The sequence below is a fragment of the Alosa alosa genome, chromosome 8, assembly GCF_017589495.1.
Source record: "Alosa alosa isolate M-15738 ecotype Scorff River chromosome 8, AALO_Geno_1.1, whole genome shotgun sequence".
NCBI classification, from domain to species: Eukaryota; Metazoa; Chordata; class Actinopteri; order Clupeiformes; family Clupeidae; genus Alosa; species Alosa alosa.
Genome location: NC_063196.1, coordinates 4,161,169 through 4,180,541, shown reverse-complemented (window position 1 = coordinate 4,180,541; position 19,373 = coordinate 4,161,169). Strand labels below are relative to the sequence as shown.

The 19,373-nt window shown below is 43.2% G+C and overlaps 2 protein-coding genes across 3 annotated transcripts in view; both read right to left on the bottom strand.

The window, feature by feature from the left end:
* Window positions 1–683: 683 nt before the first annotated feature.
* Window positions 684–9,129, bottom strand: ipcef1 (interaction protein for cytohesin exchange factors 1). 2 transcript variants are annotated; one of them, XM_048250562.1, is made up of 11 exons: window positions 8,908–9,129; window positions 8,630–8,686; window positions 7,895–7,931; window positions 7,425–7,594; window positions 6,768–6,841; window positions 6,015–6,086; window positions 5,529–5,599; window positions 5,282–5,376; window positions 3,959–4,193; window positions 2,091–2,258; window positions 684–1,812 (listed from the first exon to the last, which is right to left on the bottom strand). In XM_048250562.1, exons 1-11 carry the CDS (start codon window positions 8,983–8,985, stop codon window positions 1,586–1,588), a joined length of 1,284 nt encoding a protein of 427 aa, XP_048106519.1. In that variant the 5' UTR covers window positions 8,986–9,129; the 3' UTR covers window positions 684–1,585. The 2 variants fall into 2 exon arrangements, with proteins under 2 accessions (XP_048106519.1, XP_048106520.1); XM_048250563.1 differs by lacking the exon at window positions 8,908–9,129 and having other exon boundaries at window positions 8,619–8,682.
* A 1,973-nt stretch (window positions 9,130–11,102) lies between these two features.
* cnksr3 (cnksr family member 3) overlaps window positions 11,103–19,373 on the bottom strand; it is a 28,289-nt gene continuing 20,018 nt past the window's right edge. The window contains exons 7-13 of the mRNA XM_048250561.1: window positions 19,214–19,273; window positions 18,856–18,924; window positions 18,460–18,606; window positions 16,253–16,377; window positions 14,646–14,833; window positions 13,686–13,772; window positions 11,103–12,919 (exon numbers count right to left, since the gene is read on the bottom strand). Of these exons, the coding sequence (XP_048106518.1) occupies window positions 12,606–12,919; window positions 13,686–13,772; window positions 14,646–14,833; window positions 16,253–16,377; window positions 18,460–18,606; window positions 18,856–18,924; window positions 19,214–19,273 (990 nt within the window). The 3' untranslated portion in view covers window positions 11,103–12,605. The remainder of the gene's footprint in view (window positions 12,920–13,685; window positions 13,773–14,645; window positions 14,834–16,252; window positions 16,378–18,459; window positions 18,607–18,855; window positions 18,925–19,213; window positions 19,274–19,373) is intronic.

Below are 19,373 nucleotides of genomic sequence, written 5' to 3'. Positions count from 1 at the left end.
AAACAGAGCAGCAACTTAGCATTGTCATTGGGATCAACTAATGGCCTCCTCACACCAAACAATTTTGACAAGATATTGGAAAGATTCTTGACTAATTCTTTAACTAATGCCCTACATTCAAGGTTCACTCAAAAGACTCCAATCTTTCAAGAATCTTTCCCAAATCTTGTCTAAGTTGTTCAGGGTAAGGACATCATAAGAAAAAAACAGTCCATTGGCTTGAACGCAAGGGACAGCCTGTGCAGCTGAGGATCAGCTGAAGATGAAGTCAAATGGCGCGCCCTAGTGAGCAGTCCCTGCACCCACAACCTCATCCCTCATTATCATCTGAATGACCGTCAGGTTTGGGGGTTGACGGGGAGTCCACTGCCTCCAAAAAACTTCTTTGTATCATCAAACAAAGAAAAGCAACAGATGGCTGGATATCATCTGAATGTTTGAGACATCTCCATTCATGAAAAGATTTGGATAGTTTTTGTGTTGTATGCATGTTCAAATGCAAGATGCCTTTAATTAAATAGTTACTGCAGATGGTTAGCTTAAACAATTTGCCATCTTGATGTATAGATTCGCTACACTGTGTTGGCATCCAACAGGGATCAGTCAGCAGAGTGAAAGTTGAAAAGGCTGAGTAGACATGGAAAAAAAAATTAAATGAAAGTGAAATGAAGTTGTTGGCTCAGTTCAAATGGAAAGTAAGTAATTTATTTCCTTCCCATTCTGTGTACACTTAATACATATTAAAATCAAAAGAAACAAACAATGTACAGAGAAGGCAATATATACAACATCCAGGACATTTATATATAGTGATTGAAAACATATAACATATGTGCAATGTTTAAAAGACTCCTCAAGTTAAAATTTAAGATGTTTCTGAATATTTAAACGGAGAACATTTCCTATTAATTTCACCAACATCATACTGTATGCCTTATACACAACACTGGACTTGAGGAGTCCCAGATGATGTATGTCTAAGACACTCCCTAACCATAGTGAGAACATATTTACTTTGTATGTCTGATGCATCTTCAAACATGTAAATATATGTCAAAAACAAATAACTTCAGCCAAAACGAAACACAGTGGAATAACAAACTGATCATCCAGTACAAATACCAAACTATTTTGATACAGGGACTGGTCAAATGTTTTTCAGTGTGCATGTGTGCACACAGAAACTCTACATAAGTGTGTTTAAAAAAACCCTGCAGGAACGGCCTGCCTTCACACCCACGGCACGTTACAATACCATATGGGAAAAAAAGACTTGTTGTCCGAAACATCTCGACCGGACATCTGCAATCCCAAAGTGTATGGCAGAGCACAGAGACCACTCTAAACACTGGGTCTCTTCAGCCACACTTCTAAGCTCCAGGCAGAGGATTCAACCCAAACTATAGATCACTTTTTAACCACCAGTCCCACCATAGCACACGCTAACACTTCTCCAATCCAGTGGTGGGGCAAACGCATGCCAGACTGACAGTCTAGCATTCTCAGCACCAGTCAGACTTGCTTCTTCACCTTTTTTCAGTGGGACTCATTTGCTGAGAACCTCAAACATCGCTCCAAAGACGGCTCACACGCTGGTCTCTGCGTAGTAGGGCGTGGGGGTGCAGGTCTGGGTGGGCTCCTGTGCTGGTCCTGCTCCTGTGGTGCTCTGGCACTGCCCTGGTGGCTGGCTGCATTGGGCAATGTCCTGGAGAAGCAGCACGTTGGCCTCTTTCCACTCGCGATACTTGTAGGCACTTAGGCAGGGGTCAGCTAGCACCTGTTCTATACAGAGTAGATCTGCTTCTTTAGACTGAAATGGGGAGGAGGGAGGGGGAAGGAGAGAAAGAATAGGTTCATCACATTGTACAGTATGGCATGAGCTGCTGTTTATACAGGATACACTGGTATCCACTAGGAAGATACTGGTCAGAGTTGAGACTTCATCATTTAGTCAGTGATCAACTAGTCACAACAGAACAGACCTAATCATAGATGGCATGAATCCTTTACTACCTAAGGAAAAACATCCATGTTATCCCTCTTTCCCTCTCCCCTCAGTCTAAACACACACACACACACACACACACACTTCAAAGTGCTGTTGAGAGTCCTGACATAATGCAGCTTCTCGTTGACGGCCTCGTCCTGGCAGCGTTTGATGAAGGAGGCCCTGTAGTCGCGTTTGGAGGCGGGCTGCAGGTGGCCCGTCGGGGAAAGACGCGCCTGCTTTAGGTGCAGGTACAGCTGCTCCATCTCATCTGCACACGCACCAGAGGGCAAAGAGGCAAGTCAGTACACGTGTACAACAAATGGAACGTTCTTGAATGTGAGGGTGTCAAACTAATCAGAGAAGAGGAACACCTACGTCACTGACTAATGCGGACATTGACTAAAGCATTGCTTTCGCCCCCCCCCCCCCAAAAAAAAAAAAATAAAATAAAAAATAAATCAGCTGTCACAGAGTAAATAAACCAGGAAATAATCACATTTAAGGAGCTGGGATCAGATAATTTTTACTTTAAAAAAAGTAAACCAATAAACTCAAACCGATTAATCAGTTATCAAACATTTTGGTAATCGATTCATCTTGGAGCTCTACAACCCACAAGCAATGTTGCTAATAATATTACGTTGGCCACCAATGACCGATGAAACCGGAACGACCGATACTGAACGTGCAGTAGGTAAAGGGAAGTGGTCCCACACAGTGGCAAACTGAGCGACTAGTCTTCTGTTCATGCTAATATGTGGTGGAGTGTGGTCGACCATTTCTGGAGCGCAGAGCTCAGAGCTCAGCGAAAGCAACAAGTCTGCACCGTGGCAACACTAGGGCGTCAGGTGCAAAATGTCCCAGAGACTTCACATCACATATGCAGAACAGACCCATTATCACCTTCTCAAAAACATGTGAACATGCATGCACTGCTGCTGCAACTGGTTCACAACCTTTGTTGGAATGGTCACTTGACAAAAAGAAAAACTGACTGAGATGACCAAGTACAGCCACTCTTGGATTTAATGCCCCATCCTTTGCTCAGTGAGCTGAGGAAGGAATTAACATTATTTTCCCACTGCCAAAGTTCCTCTCAGTTTCAGTTTGAGAAGGTCTTCACAGGTGTGTGAGGTTTTGAACACTTTTGTCACCTAGAAGCTGCAGGCGATAATCTGCGTCCCATTTCAAACCTCATTTGAATGGTGCATTAACATACTATCAAACCCCATAAAGAGAAATAGATTTATTCTTTTGCACACATAATGCATCCACATTTGCAAACCCATGAAAAAGATGTATGCTTCTTAGTTCCTAAAATGCAACATCTTACAGCTCCAACCGTCTCATTTATCAGTCAATCAGTAGTGTTCTCAAGTTCAGCAGCAGGTCTGGGGCCACTTCAGAAGACTGAATCCAGGACAGGACCAGAGCGCACAGATCATTTTAAAGTAGCAGAAGATGCACGCACATCCAACTTAGTATAGGTGCAGGGTAAAGTAGATCCGTGAAATAAAGAAAAAGTACATGAAAGTACTCAAATCCCAAAGGGGAATAACTAGTGACTTGTGTGACTAGTTATTCCCCTTTGGGATTTGAGTTCAAGAAAATAATACGCAAGCACTGGCATATAGTGGAGTCTGATCCTAAACTGAAAAATATTTACAAAGAGCCACCTAGACTGGTTTTCAGACGTCCACTCAATATTAGAGAGCAGGTAGTGAGGGCCCATATTCCTGTTAGTACATCCCAGATGGTAACTACACATGTGGGGGGTGGGCGCAGTGTGTACACACCACAAGATGCCAAACAAACACAATGGTGCTAGAAGTGACGAACGTTTCGATGCGACAGCGTCTTCATCAGAGTCAAGTTTTAAAGAACCGACGGCCTAGAGCCTGTGTGTCACCCATTTCATTGCAACTGTGAACCATTTATTTGCCCTCTCCTTAACATGGAGAAACTCACCCTCTCCAGTGCAGGGATGCTGCTGCTGCTGCTGCTGCTGCGGAGGTCCATCTTCCTCCCTCTGGGGGAGGGTGAGGGCAGGCAGCCCAGTAAAGCTGACCTCCAGCCAGGACTCGCTCTGGGCTGTGGCGGTCGCCTCGGAGGTCTGGGGGGAGGTGGAGGAGGAGGAGGGGGTGCTGAGTGGCGCCGGGGGGTGATACGGCGAGGAGGAGCAGCGCGGAGGCGGGAGCTCATCCTGGTGGCCACACGGGGGGGGGGTCAGTCTCGTCAATAATCAAATCACATAAACATGGTATGTGCTGCAGTGTGTCGCTGCCCGACGGGAGTCGTGCCTGTGTCATTTGACGACCGTCACGTTAGCTACAAGAGTAGGTGATAACCCAAGGTGGTGGAGCTAACTCCTAGAGGGCAGTATTTCTACAGAAAACAAATCACTTCAGCTTTTGTGCCCTTATGTTTAGTTAAAGTCAGCACAAAATCAGTACTATTAAATCTAAAAAGTGAGTTTTTGTAACCAAAAAACACGTCTGAGCAGGCGTGACTCACATTGAGCAGCGACTCATATTGAGCAGCGACGCAGTGTAATGCACCTCCCAACAATAACAAAAGGCTGACAAAGATGTTTGCATCCTTTGGCTATGGGCGGTGAGGACCTCATCGTTTTTGAAGAGATTCAAGAAAGATTTCTCACTGGTTACTACAACTTGTGAGCTGCAGACCCAGATAGAGTCTTGAAAAATAAACCTGACTAATAATACATTCCAGTAAAAATGATCTTAACCCTTAAAGGTGTAGGTTTTTGAACATTCTAAGTTCCGCACAATTGAAGGTTCTAAAATTCTATGTTGAATTCAATGAACCCAGATATTCTTTAGAACGTTCATTTCTCAACATTCCCGTCACACCGGTGTGACGATACTCCTTTAAGGGTTAATGACCGCATTTTTTAAATGTCAGGGCAGCCAGCTTCACTATACTAACACTGCTGCTCCAAGAAGCACTTTGAGAAGCCAACTGACATTTAGTATTTGGATATGGCATACAATTGCTGCTTTTATTCTGTCCCTAGATATAGCACAGCTAAATTGAACAGTGTAAGATATGCGAGACCTCCCCTAAAACCAGAACTCAAGCAAGAACACAACCAAGACTCAAGACTAATGCCTATCTGCCACACTGTGGTTTACTGCAATCTGGCATGCAAATAGAAACACTTCCTGCTGACAGACTTGCCGCAAGTGTTTGTGTCAAAGAGCAAGACATTATCTGCTGACCGTCAGCACGTGGGAAAACTAGTGCTTGCCAAATCGGTCTTCAGCTCACATTAATACTGCTAGCAGTCAGCTCCTCTGTGTAAGGCTGGCAGGCCACCTCTACCGAGTCGGTCTCCTCATGGTCACTTGCTTCACTGTAGCAACCTAGACACACACACACACACACACAGGTAATAATGTGCAGTATAAGGGCAGGGATTTAACTACACTCTACCATTTACTGCACTGAACATGTGATGTTCCATCACTGATCTGGGTATCAAAGCAGCACAGTTACTACAAGAAATCCCACACACCATTAACTTCATCTTCACTGGCTGGAGTTGGACTCCTGTGCATGGAGGCCTCCTTGAACGCACTCAACCACCTGCGGCAGGAAGAGCAACTTCAGATAGCAGGCCTCAGATTGACTGGATCCAAGACCAAAACATGTTTTATTTCAACACACAAGACAAAACAAAACCCGTTTGCTTTAATCAAATGGATGTGTTGACTAGGATGATGTTGCCAAATGGATACAAATCGCTGCGCTAATACCATTTGGTTATAAGCAGCAAACAATGCTTTTCATGTTAAAGACACCTTGGTTATCAATTCTTATTTCTTTCTTATTATGCTTAGAAACATGCTAGTGTAGTCACTGTGATGAATCAATATTTTCAAGTTTGAATCGTAACTGCAGCCCCACACAGAAAACAAGGGAAATGACTGTGCGCACAACACGTGGTTTCCTGTTCACAGATGTTCCTGTGCCTTTCACAGCACCGGTCTTTCACACTTACTTGTTCATGTCTTTGATGCTCTCCGCTGCAAAGTAGAGTGTCATGACCTGAGGATGGCTGGCCTTCATGGCACTGGGAGGCAAACAGACAAACAGCAGAAGAGCAAAAACCCAAAAGCAACAGAGGTGAGAATCACAGCTACCTAGAATCCCTCTACATAAAAATGGGCGTTGCATTCATTAATGTTCATAAATAGACACCATTATAGACACCACTAGCTCTGTTACTGGTGCTGTGTGTCTTGGGCGCACAGGGAAGTCTCATGAGTGCAGCGATGCTCAAGAGTACATGTTCACCCCCGACCATTTCCTCTCGGTGGGGGAGGAGTTGACAGCATGCTATTAAGGGGAGCTGAGCTGTGCGGTGAGAGGCAGTGCTTAAGGCCTTCCCCTGCACGCATCACGCTTGATTGCCAACGCTGCAAGCACCCAGATATTAGCATAGGCACCGAACAGTCCTAAATTTATATGTTAGCTTGTTCATCGAAGAGGTTGTCTGGTAGGATGCATGCTAAAACAATTACTTTTGAAAGCACGTATATATGAGCAGCTGCCATCATAATTACTCAGTGCAAACAAGAAAGAAACGGAAGCAGGAAAAAGAAAAAAAAATCTCTGTGTGTTTGTGTCTGTATGTCTTATGTCATGCTCAACTTTTGCAACTCAGATTAGTTTTGTGGTTGACCACAATATCACTTATAATGCCTCCAAACCGAGATCAAAAAGAAAGAATACAGAGAAATCAAAAGCTTACTTCTTCTTCTTGTGTTCTAAGGCCTGTTCCACAGTGAACTCTCTTAGGTTGATGTACCCCTCTGCTTTCTCTGCCTGCAATAAGGGATGTAAGGAATTCAGCAAACAGTTTGACAGTTAAAGCCATTGCTGGACACAACACATCATATACAAGTCTATGTATGGCAAATCTGCAAGTCTGTATCAACATGTTCATTTGGGGAACTTCTTATCTTAGCTTGGGGAGTATAGATGAGTAAGGTTCTTTTTTATTATTATCACACACACACACACACACACACACACACACACACACACACACACACACACACACACACACACACACACACACACACACACACACACACACACACACACTTCAGTGAACAGTGACATCTATCTTCTGCATTTGAGTAGGGGACCAGTAAACTCACACACTAGGGCTGCACGATAATAGAATAACACCATTTCAAAAGAACTTCTAGGGAAATTCAGGGACGTAAGCTACTGGAACTATGATACCAGATCCTCTTCAGCTCCACAAATAGATTAGCTTCAGCAACAAAATGAACGAACCTGACTTCTTCTTTCGTAAATGAATCTGTGGTGTAAATATGCTTCTCCTTTATCCCGGGGAACAGAGTAGTGCAACACAGTTGACCTCCAGGAAACCACTCACCAATTCGGTGGCATACCAGTACAGGGAGTTTTTCTTCAGCACAAACCAATACTTCTTCCATCGGGTGCCGAGAAAGCCCTTGCCGTCCTTCTTCTTGTGAAGCCACCCACTGCAGTCCCCCTGCCCGAGATCCTTCACAGACACTTTACGACGACTCATCCCAGCATTACCTTCAGGGCCAAACACCAACAAGCAGGTGAAGGGTCATGCAGGTGCTTGCACGAAGGGTGAGTGTACGTACACAGACACAGAAACGCCAAACCACAATAAACACAGTAAAGAACAGTAGAACCATCACACAAATAACTACGCCGCTGGTCAGTTCGGCTTCCTAATTGATACATAGTACATCGAGAAAACAGTAAACAACCAGGTGCATTTGAGGAAGACCACAATAGAAAAAAAGTGACTGCATTGCAGACAATGTAATAATAAGCCTACTAGAGGACACATATAAGTGACTGTCTTACCCCGAGGATTGAGCCGGCAGCTGCGATGCACTGAGCCCTCCAGGTTGAGAGTGCGGAGAGAGCAGAGGAGGACAGAGAGAGAGAGAGAGAGAGAGAGAGAGAGAGAGAGAGAGAGAGAGAGAGAGAGAGAGAGAGAGAGAGAGAGAGAGAGAGAGAGGGGAACAGTGTGAATGACAGCTCAAGCAGAGCTCAGCCATCAGCCAGCCACCGCACATGCAAAGCACAGACCAACACACTGCAGCTCACACACACACAGTGTACAGTCACAAAGACCTCTTCCTTCTCTCTCTCTCTCTCTCTCTCACACACACACACACACACACATTTTCTGTATGTCTGTGTTGTCTCTTTCTGCCTTTACTCTCACAATTTCTGTCAAAACACAAAACCACTTTTTATGTAAAACATTTGAGTGAAACATCCTGTCTCATGGTTATTCTTTTTGCACAATTCTTTCACTTTGCTAACCCACAGAGTCCTGTTTAGAACTCTGATCAACATGGCACAAGAAAACTGATTGGAACACCAGGGTGGCCTACAATGTAATCACTGATAGCACCATTTGAACGTCACACTACAGATTAGCCCTACTCTAATCTTAATATTTACATCATTTTATAATCTCTTTCTCAGAATGCATTACAAGCATTGTTGCAATACATTGAGTTTTACAGAGGAAATGACACAGCCACCAGACCACAGGGGTAAAGAGTGACACACTTACATTACACTTACTGTTACTGGTCTTACATGACGAGCCTCCCGAGGTTTCTCCTTCGATGGGGAGACAACCTTGAAAACAGACAAAATTTTGATTTTTAAAAAGCAGGTTGATTTGGAAAGGTTTATGTTAACATACGCTACTGTGAATGCATGATGGTCCTGCAGTTAATAGATGGAATGACCACTTAATAACTTTAAACAAAAAATGTAGGCCTACAAAATACGCTTGTGGACGCCATGGCAAGATGCGCGTTGGGTAAATCTCTGTCGTCTCCAACAGCCACAATTACCTGCAGGAAATATTTTAGAGTGTAGATATCGTAGTTCATGATGTTGCGTAGCCTTCGATTAAAATTGACGGCCGACATTTTCGCATTTATCTTCAGGAGAAATGAAGTCGAATCGTTGGGTCAAATTAACACACACCTGCCAATTAATGCTGTTTCCTGTTTGTGTGCTTAGCAGCACGTGGTGGACAGTGAGTAGGCCTACTGTTGGCAAGTAGAGTAATTAGAGCTGCCAACTTCAGAGATTTCAGCGGGACCGTTAAGGTGGGTGAGATTTGTACAGGTGCCCAGCGGGCACCATGATGTCAATTTGATGTCAAGAATTAGTTAAGGTTTTGACCACCATGTTGAGCATTTATAATTTCATACTATTTTAGCATTAGGCCTAGGCCTTGTGGTTGTAAACATAGATATTAGAAAGTTAGATACCGCATTGGGTCCAAAACGTACGTAGGCCTAAATAGTGACGCCATATATGGTGGGGCAACAATCACTGGAGGGCATGTGACTCTGACTGGAAATCAGACAGGTGCAGGGATGGATTACTGCACGGGCCTACCAGGCCCAGACCCAGGGGCCCAAGGGGTCAGGGGGCCCTGAAGCCCAAGCCTTTGCATGGAATCATTGCCTCAATATCAACAAATCAGGATGGAGGCTATGAATCTGATTGAATTAAGTATTGTCTAGCTTTCTAATATCTATTGTTGTAAAGAGGTCCTACCCCAAACCATATATTTCTATTTTTTAAAAAATGAAAACTAAATACATTTAAAATTTGCGCATTTGCGATAGTCACCTGCATTAGGCTATAATTCACACTGTTTAGTTTCATTTAGGGTTTAAACATTAAAATAGTCTAGGGCCTTGGCTACACGAGATAATTTATTATCAATAAAGTGTTGTTTACTTGCATTAAGTTATATGGTGGCTTTCAGCATCAAATTATCAACAACCTGACAAAATCAGGCTGACATGCATGTCACAAGGTGAACACTGTTTCTAGTCTCCAGGCAGCCAGGTTCGTGAACGAGTCAATGGTACAGCCTCGCTTTTTATTCACCAGCAGGTGGCGCTGCTGACCGGCGCTGATACGGCTGTTATGGAAACTATGAAACAGACCCACATTGGGCAAACATAGTATGAGCATGTCAGAACGTCATGATAAATGAGAAACCTAACAACATGTGCTTAGTGTTAAAACAAATCTAGATTCCAAAAGTTTTATAAATGATTACTGAATATGAATGCTACTCAAATGAAAAGGTGTGTGTGTAATCTCAAGTTACTAAATTTGTCATTCATTAGTTTTTATATTGAACAATACACAGAACTATTTACATTGTACAGTGAGAAAATCTCTCTATGCACCTCCTGGATATGAACTCTAAACTCTGCAAAGCAGACAGACATGTAGACCACACAATCCAGACACACACAGGGCCGTAAAACAAATGGAGTGGAAGTTTTTTACGAATCACTGACAAATAGAAATATAAGAGATATACCAAGTGCATATCAAATTCTGTAAATCTGACGTAAATCTGGCGAAACACATTGCATTACACAGAAATGTGCTACCCTTAACTGTTGCTGTGGTGCTGTAAACATGACCTCTTGCTGCAAGTCACTCTGGATAAAAAGCGTCTGCTATGTGAATAAATGTAAATGTAAACTAAATGTCTTCGCTTTCCTGACAGATGACAAATTTACTGTAAGGCTTTGCCAGTTTGAAGAGAAAATAAATCAGTCTACAAAACTACACACTTAACAAAACTACAAACAACAATCTACAAAACGATATACATAATTACATGTTATGTTCATTTTAAGTGTTACATATCAGGCTGAACCATGAAAATCAGTTTTGGACTACAGTAAGTATAAGTATACATGTATATACTCTTTTGATCCTGTGAGGGAAATTTGGTCTCTGCATTTATCCCAATCCGTGAATTAGTGAAACACACTGCACACAGTGAACACACAGTGAGGTGAAGCACACACTAATCCCGGTGCAGTGAGCTGCCTGCAACAACAGCGGCGCTCGGGGAGCAGTGAGGGGTTAGGTGCCTTGCTGAAGGGCACTTCAGCCGTGGTCTACCGGTTGGGGTTCGATCAAGCAACCCTCCGGTTACAAGTCTGAAGCGCTAACCAGTAGGCCACGGCTGCCCCAGTATTTACATTCAACACAAGAGAAATTACAGTTAATTGCAACTTTAATAAAATATTGTTGAGATGATCACATATCAACAAAACATTTACATAACCGTAGCAAACAAATCCTGTGTTCAAAATAGTAAAGTTTTAAACATTACACATTAAGCTTATGAAGCCTTAAAACGTGCTCCTGTAGCGATTAGAATGGTTTTGTCTTGCATAGAGCTCTCTATTACACCACATACAATTACACCATTTATTAGCAGCAAAACTGAATTTGTTCTGCATCAATGATGTCCAAGTGAATGATTTTAAGTATTTAAGTTAAGTGTGTTCCTCCTCCTGTGGTTCTCCAGGTGGTAATGCTTGTAAATAGTAGCATTTACGTTATGTGATGTATGTGGTATATAATCTATATGATGATGATGGTATGAAGCAGTGGTGCACCAATAGTGTTGATTTGGATGTCTCAGGGCTTCAACGAAGGCCCACAGCCTGAGTTTTAATTAAGCATACAGCAATTGCATACTCTTTGTAATGTTATACATTTTTGTCAGTGTTTGTCTCAATCTTTCACACTGACATACTTGCAAACACACACACACACACACACACACACACACTGAGAAATACTGATAACACAGTGGACACTGAATTATCACACTATAACAATGCCCTTGATAAAATATATTTTTTTGTAAATAAGAGTTGTATGTTATTAGCATCACAAAGATCTATTCTCTTTCCAACCAAGTGTAACAGAAAATATCAAGCAAAGATATCATGTAAAAGTAGCATTTGCAAGATGTAAAAAGTGAACAAGGATTTTACAAACAAATTATTCAATAATGCCAAAATGAAAAATCTATACACATAAAAATGCTTATGACCAATTAAATAACTTAAGTTATACACAAGTGAGCTACCTAATGACTTCTACCGACAAAACATACATGGAAATGTTTCCTAGACCTGAGCTGAACATCATATGACATTCACTGTTTTCCAACAAACAGTGTATATTCAGCTATACACTAAAAATAGTTGTAACTTAGAAGAAACAACAACATAGCTTCATAAGATTCACACATTGATGAATTAAAATGGAACATGAAACATATGTAAAGCAACAAGTCCTGTTTCCATATGGATCGTTATTTTTTATAAAGCAGCAAATTGAGGTTTGCACCAGATAGTCTTTGGGTGCTGGGATTTCAAACAAGGCTGACAGGTTCAAGATTCCATGAACATCCTGAACTAACACTCCAGATCACTCAGGGAAGTGAGAGGCGGATCAAAGGCACTGGCGATGTGGCCTCAACACACACCAACAAACTCACGTAGTAGAGTTTGTTACAGTCCACACTCACACACACATACACATGGACACACACGCAGCAGCTGTGGGAATCAGTCATACGCATAGAGACTTGTTCACATACGCATGCGTGCGCACGCACACACACACACACACACACACACACACACACACACTCCCTCCCTCTCCCTCTCTCTCGGTCATTTGCTCTCCCACACCCGCGTAATCAGTGTGTCAGCAGCTTGAGCCGGGCGATCCAGCTGCTCAGCAGTGAGGGCTCGCCGGACGACGATGATGACGACGGCGACGGCGCGGGCTTCTGCTTGGGCGCCTTCTTGGCCAACGCCTCCTGGTAGGGGATGGTGGCGCTGTTGTGCAGGTCGGCGTTGATGAAGCACTGGCTGCCGCGGATGTGGTCCACGCCACGCGTCAGCTGACGCTCGCGCGCCGCCGGCCGGTAGGGCAGCGGGAAGCATGGCGCCTCCTCCGAGATGGTGGGGATGCGCTCGTTGCTAAGGTACCGGTGCACAGGGCTCTCACCTGGGGAGAGGGGAGCAGGTTACATATACGTTTAGGTAGAGTGGATTGAAGTATGTGTGTGTGTGTGTGTGTGTGTGTGTGTGTGTGTGTGTGTGTGTGTGTGTGTCTCAGCTACACTTTACTAATGCTACTGAACAGGGAGGGAAAAGGAGTAGTGAGTGCAAATAGATGAATTATGGATTCTTGTGAATAATTCTAACTATACAGGTGCAAGCATTACGCCTGAAAAATACTCACACCTGGAAACACCACACCCTGAAACTGAATTGTCTAACTAAATTGTCCTTAGCCTCGGGCTTACTTTACTGGCGTTAACAAACAAATTTAAGACTCACACACACGCACACTCTAACCACTAATTCCCTGCCGACTGCTGTGTGCGTCGTGCTGTGCGTCGTGGCGTGTGTAATTAGCCTAGCTGATGGCAGCAGAGATTAGCAGGGGCTCTGCTTGGGTTTGGGGTGAAACTGCAGCTTCATATAGGCGAGAAAGAGGGGGGTGGAGAGGGAGAGAGAGAGAGAGATGCAGAGACACTAGATTTAGCAACACTGTACTCAAACAGTCATGCTAAGCACCTTTGAAATTGAGAGAGAGTGGGAGAAAGAGGCGCTAGAGAGAGAGAGACGCTGGAGAAACTAGCTTTGGCAACACTGTACACAAACAGTCATGCTAATAAAGCAACTTTGAATTGGAATTCAAGAGCAAGAGGGAGAGAGAGATGCTGGAGAGAGAGAGAGTGCGAGACGCTGAAGAGAGATGCACTCACCTGTCCTGCCCTGGGGCCACAGCCTGGAGGGCGAGTCAGACAGACCCAGGCAAGTGTCTACAGGCATGGACACCGGCCGAGGCTTCCCTGTGAGGAGAGAGAGAGAGAGAGAGAGAGATTTAGTGGTGAAGCTGTAAGCTGTGAGCACAGAACATCTGCCTGACCTTTATGACACTCGCTAGTGCGCTCACAAAATCTTAGCCTATAACACCAAGCAGAATTTACAGCTGACAGTGGAAAATACTTAAGACTCCATTACATGGTCATGTCCTGTGCTGTCGAAACATTACTAGCAGCTGGAATATGGTGTATGCAAATCACAGTACGTGTGTATATATATATATATATATATATCATGAAACATTTTGTTTGGTACATTGATTCAGTTTTGTTTACATTGATGCAGTTTGTTTGTCCTCTAACATTATTCCAGTGGACACAGGACCTGGCAAAGCCTTCTGGTTAGACGCTGTTGCAACACAAGAGCTTTGAGTCCCTAATTAGGGGTCCGCCAACACGCCACTACTTCAGAGCCTCTCAAAGTCCTCATATTTCGCTCTTATAACACCAGCTTCATGCATGTTTTGACCAACACATTTCCATAAGTTTTCCATATCAATCTGAATATTTTATCCCCGTGCATCAGAAATGCTGATAAAACAATGCATGCCCAATCAGAAGTCCATGTCTAAATTTGGAAAAAAAAGTGTTTACCTAACTAGTAAATGTAAATGTAAATTCAAAGTAATGCACAGGAGAGGAAGTCCAGTATAACTGTGTCCCTCCCTAAAGCAATGTTCTGGTCTTGCCCTACCAGTTCAGTAAGTAAACAGTCAGACTGATACTTCAGTTGCAGACAGACACCAAGTAGACTGAGGTTTTTGTGTGAGGACCGGAGCAGACTGGATGTGTTTGGGCTGGACTGGACTGGGTTTGGGGCCAGGGGCAAGGAGCACTGACCTCTGGAGGACGTCCGCTGCCTCATGCGGGCCTGGGGCATGGGAAGCTCCATGGGGCTGGGCGCAGGCTTGCTGTTATAGTCGGCGATGGTGAACCGCCGCCGGCCCTCATGGTCAAGGCATGAGTTGGGCGACTGCGAGCGCTTTGGCCTTAGTTTGACGCCGGTGCACACCACTGGTTTGGCATCCCTGTAAGAGGGAAGAAGGATGTCAAAAGCTGCGTCCCAAAGATTCGATCAAAGCAAGTAATAATACAGTATTGTGTTATTTAAAACAGTGCTAGTTAAAAAGCTTATTCCACCAACTCTTCCAACATCTAACTCTAGCACATTCATTTGAACACTGCAAAAAATCCTACAATTCAAAATCTAAGTGAGATAAATAAGCTTAAATCAAATGAATATGTACTTATTATGACCGCCGCGCAGCGAAGCGGCGGTTATATAGGTTTAGTCAGATTTTTTCTTTTTTCTTTTTCGCATGTCCAAATTTCTGTCAAGGATTCTCGGGACACTGAAAGACCGGGGTAGATGAAACTTGGCGGGCATGTAACCCCATATGGATAGCATGGAACCATCGTTTTTCGCAGACACAGTTTTATGTGAATATCTTGAGAACCGTAGGGCCTAGGATGACCAATTTATTCCGTATGTTTGCCTCCAGGGGTCATGTTAACCTATTCCATGTGCACACATGTGCATAAACAGATACACACGCACACACATACATTCACAGTAATCATACGTATGACACATACTCACACAGTAGACATATGTACACATGCATGCACATGCACAAACACACATCATATGAGGCAAACACACAAGCACGCACACACACACGCACACGCACACACACACACACACATAAACATAAACGTGTACACGCACACATGCACACAATTCAAGAATTTCTCAGAATTATGAACAGGCAAGATGGGGGTGGGGTTGTATAAAATGAATTTTACATGTGAAATCTATGAACTAATCATGTTTTGGTACTTGTTGTCTAGCAGATACCAGTGAGAATTGAGTGTGGATAATGCAATTTAGTGAGACAGTTAGAATCATATAGGCCTTTCAGCGTGATTTATTTTTGTGGAAAAAATTGTGCTGGACTGGGCGGCGGTCATATTTTGTACCGCTCTGCAGTACATCTAGTTTTTCTAATATTTACTTATTACAAGACATTTTTGCACTTGATTTCAGTTTTTGCCTTGTACTAAGTGAAAATCTTCTTGTTCTATTGGCAAATCTTGGAAGATAATTATGCTTATTTAAGTAGCATTTTCACAAGAACAAAAAACTTGCAAGATTTGCCAACAGAACAAGAAGATGTTATACACTTATAACAAGGTCAAAACGTGCAAAAAAGGTGCAAAACTGTCTTATTATCAGCAAAAATTAGAAAAATAAGTATATATATATATATATATATATATATATATATATATATATATATATATATATTCCCTTGATTTAAGCTTATTTATCTCACTTAGATTTTGAATTCTAGGATTTTCTGCAGTGAAAAGGTGGGATTCCATCATCATTGGAGAACGTGTTTGTGTTGTTCTTAATGGATCTTGAGGGCCCCTGAGCTACTCACCGTGGGGTATATGGAACCATGGGAGGAGGCGGAATGTACAGGTCCAAAATGGCTGGCTTCTCCTTCTTCATTGGGGACTCCGCTGAACTGTTTGGGGCCTGAGAGGTGTGTGGGCAGGGTAGGTTCTGGGAAAAAATAAACAAAAACAAAAGAAAATATATATATATATATACAGTGGTGCTCATAAGTTTACACACATGCTAAAGTTGACTAAAAAGAAGAATGAAAAAAATTATGTTTTGGAAATTGATCATGCCTTAATTAAAAATCTAATCTTTAAGGACACCAATTTTCTTTGTGAATGAATAATGTATCGTAAATAAATAAATGTTCTTCCTTAAAATACAGGGGCTCATAAGTATACATACCCCAATGTTAAAGAAGCTCTATGCAACAATTTTAGCAAAAATGACCTTAATTATGCAGGTTGAGAGTCGTTCTGATGGTTCTACAACACTTTCTGGGTTGTTTGGTGGGTGCTTCGTCTCCCTCAATCGCTTCTCCGCGGAAAAAACGAATGTGCAACTTTCTAAACCCGGACCGGGTAAATCAGGATATGACTCAGCGGAAGTATCCAATCGCGCCTCAAAAATGTAGTCAGATTTTAGTTTCTAAGAAGACTGCAAAACGGACGCCGACTTGGCTTTGTTGCTGTTGAAATTGTAAGTAGCCTACCCTTGGTTGAACTTCGTTTTTGTAATGTGGTTTGATAGTCTCTTGAACAATGTGTTTGCTCGACCGTTTTATTGTGAGCCCTGTATTTGTTTAGCTTGGTTTCTTGATGGCTAGCTTGCTAGCTAATGGGGGTTTAGCGTAGCAGTCACTTGCTACCGAAGCTGCAGGGGGAGCTATGTCGTGAAAAATGCCAAATCCGGAGCCCAAATCCGGCGAAAACCCAGAAACAGCGAAGGAATAACCAGACCTGCATAGGGCTTCTTTAAATTCCCATAGAAGCAGGCAGATTTTTATTTTTAAAGGCCAGTTATTTTATGGATCCAGGATACTATGCATCCTGATATAGTTCCCTTGGCCTTTGGAATTAAAATAGCCCCACATAATCACATACCCTTCACCATATTTTACGATTGGCATGGGGTACTTTCCTTCTAGCTATTAGGCTAACTAAAATAAAAACCATGCCAGGTATGGTGAAGGGTATGTGATGATATACTATATATATATATATATATATATATAAATAGCATGAAACATTTTGTTTGGTACATTGATTCAGTTTTGTTTACATTGATGCAGTTTGTTTGTCCTCTAACATTATTCCAGTGGGCACAGGACCTGGCAAAGCCTTCTGGTTAGACACTGTTGCAAGATGCTGTTGCAACACAAGAGCTTTGAGTCCCTAATTAGGGGTCCGCCAACACGCCGCTACTTCAGAGCCTCTCAAAGTCCTCATATTTCGCTCTTATAACAACAAGATAGCCATGTTCTCTTTCGGATTAGAGGACTTGCGTAAGGAGATTTAGGAAGGATTGAAACTGTTCATTTCATATTTTTTTGCCCCCCATAGTTGACATGGTTTGGGTGGAGCTGAAACAGGCTTAAATTAGAAGCCGGCTCCCTGGGGATTTTTAGGTTACAGGACCTGTTGAAAGTTTCCCTTATGATATTCAGAGTTCCCCCATTTACATGACTGAAGACACACTTCCTGGTGCGGCTTCTAAATAGCTCCACAGATTAGACTATTGTTTGTTAACCTATGAGTCACCTGATGAAAATGGATGACATCACCGTGAGGCTTTCTACATTTTGACTTTACTCCTCTTTTTTTCCATTAGGTGAAGGGGCTCATTGTTTTCTTGGCCAACACCCAAAACACCTCATGGGTGGTTCAGGGGCTTGTGCGCTCTAAACAAAGGAGTAGTCATATGCGGTCATGAAAACGCCTAAATCTGGGGGATCTGAGGTACTGCGAATCATTCTGGTAAGGTGAGCGTGACACTCTTTTAAATCAACTACTCGACCAAAGACACAAAAAAATCAGACATGCAGTGCCATGCTACACCAGTTCACCTCCAGGGACCTGTAACAGCTACACCCAAAGGGCTCTCACAGGCGCCTCTGAATAACAAGGCTAATAAGACCTCCATGGAATCTGATCAGAGCAGCGCAGGCCAGGTGTTGGGCGCGGAGGTGAGCGATGCGTGAGGTGCGTGCAGGTAGAGGTGTCGGACACGAGGGTTGCGCGTTACCTGTGAAGCAGGTGGCCTCCAGCGCATGTTCTTCAGGGGGGCGGGGGTGAAGCTGCAGGTGCCCGAGGGCCTCTTCTTCACCATGAGAACCACACTCACAGGGTTCTCCCTCAGCTTGGACACCAGGTTCTTCAGCTGCCAGCCCACCTGAGAGGGGAACCAGAATGAGGGAGATCAGAGGGACAGACACTACAGTATGAACATGACCACAGTAGATGCACAGAAAGAGAGAGACAGAGAGAGAGAGAGGGAGGGGAAAAACAAAATGGCAGAGAGAAAGAGAGAGAGATAGAGATGGAGATAGAATAGAGACAGAGAGAGAGAGAAGAGAGATAGATAGATAGAGAGAGACTGACAGATAGTGAAGCTGGAGTAGAAGTGCTGAATGATCCTTACCACTGTCTGCCTGTTGACCTGGATGACCTCATCTCCAGCGTGGATCCTCTTCGTTCGATCTGCAGGAGACTATGGAGGACAGGAACAGAGTGCATTATGGAACTGCATCAGAGTTTCTACTGACAAAAAAAAACAACAACAACAAACAACATGTAGTTGCAGCCACTTGCATCAACTAGTGAGTTGTTACTAACATCAACCCCTGTAACTGTAAACCCTGTTACATAATGGCCCCGTCTACAACCAAGCATCCATCTCATTAGTCGCTATGGTTTCCATGGTCAAAACAAGAGTTCATAGAACATGTGGCCTTTTCAGTGGTAATGCAGTGTCTTTAGTAAAGAGTAACCACACTTACATGCTCTGTGGTGCCTGTGATGACGTGGAGCCCATCATATGTGGATTTGATGTACATGCCCTAAAATACATTAGTTCAGAGGATTAGTCTTCATAGGACCAATGGGAATGGCTGACACCACAATCATATTCCTAATTCACAAAATACAGTCTGTTATGTT

Bases quoted from the DNA above. Each gene is read 5' to 3' on its own strand.
- ipcef1 (XM_048250562.1), bottom strand. From the start codon at position 8,985: ATGTCGGCCGTCAATTTTAATCGAAGGCTACGCAACATCATGAACTAC. The intron at 7,595-7,894 runs GTAAGACAGTCA...TTGGCCCTGAAG, and splicing joins CTGCCGGCTCAATCCTCGGG to GTAATGCTGGGATGAGTCGT. The intron at 2,259-3,958 runs GTGAGTTTCTCC...GTGCGTGTGCAG, and splicing joins GCATCCCTGCACTGGAGAGG to ATGAGATGGAGCAGCTGTAC.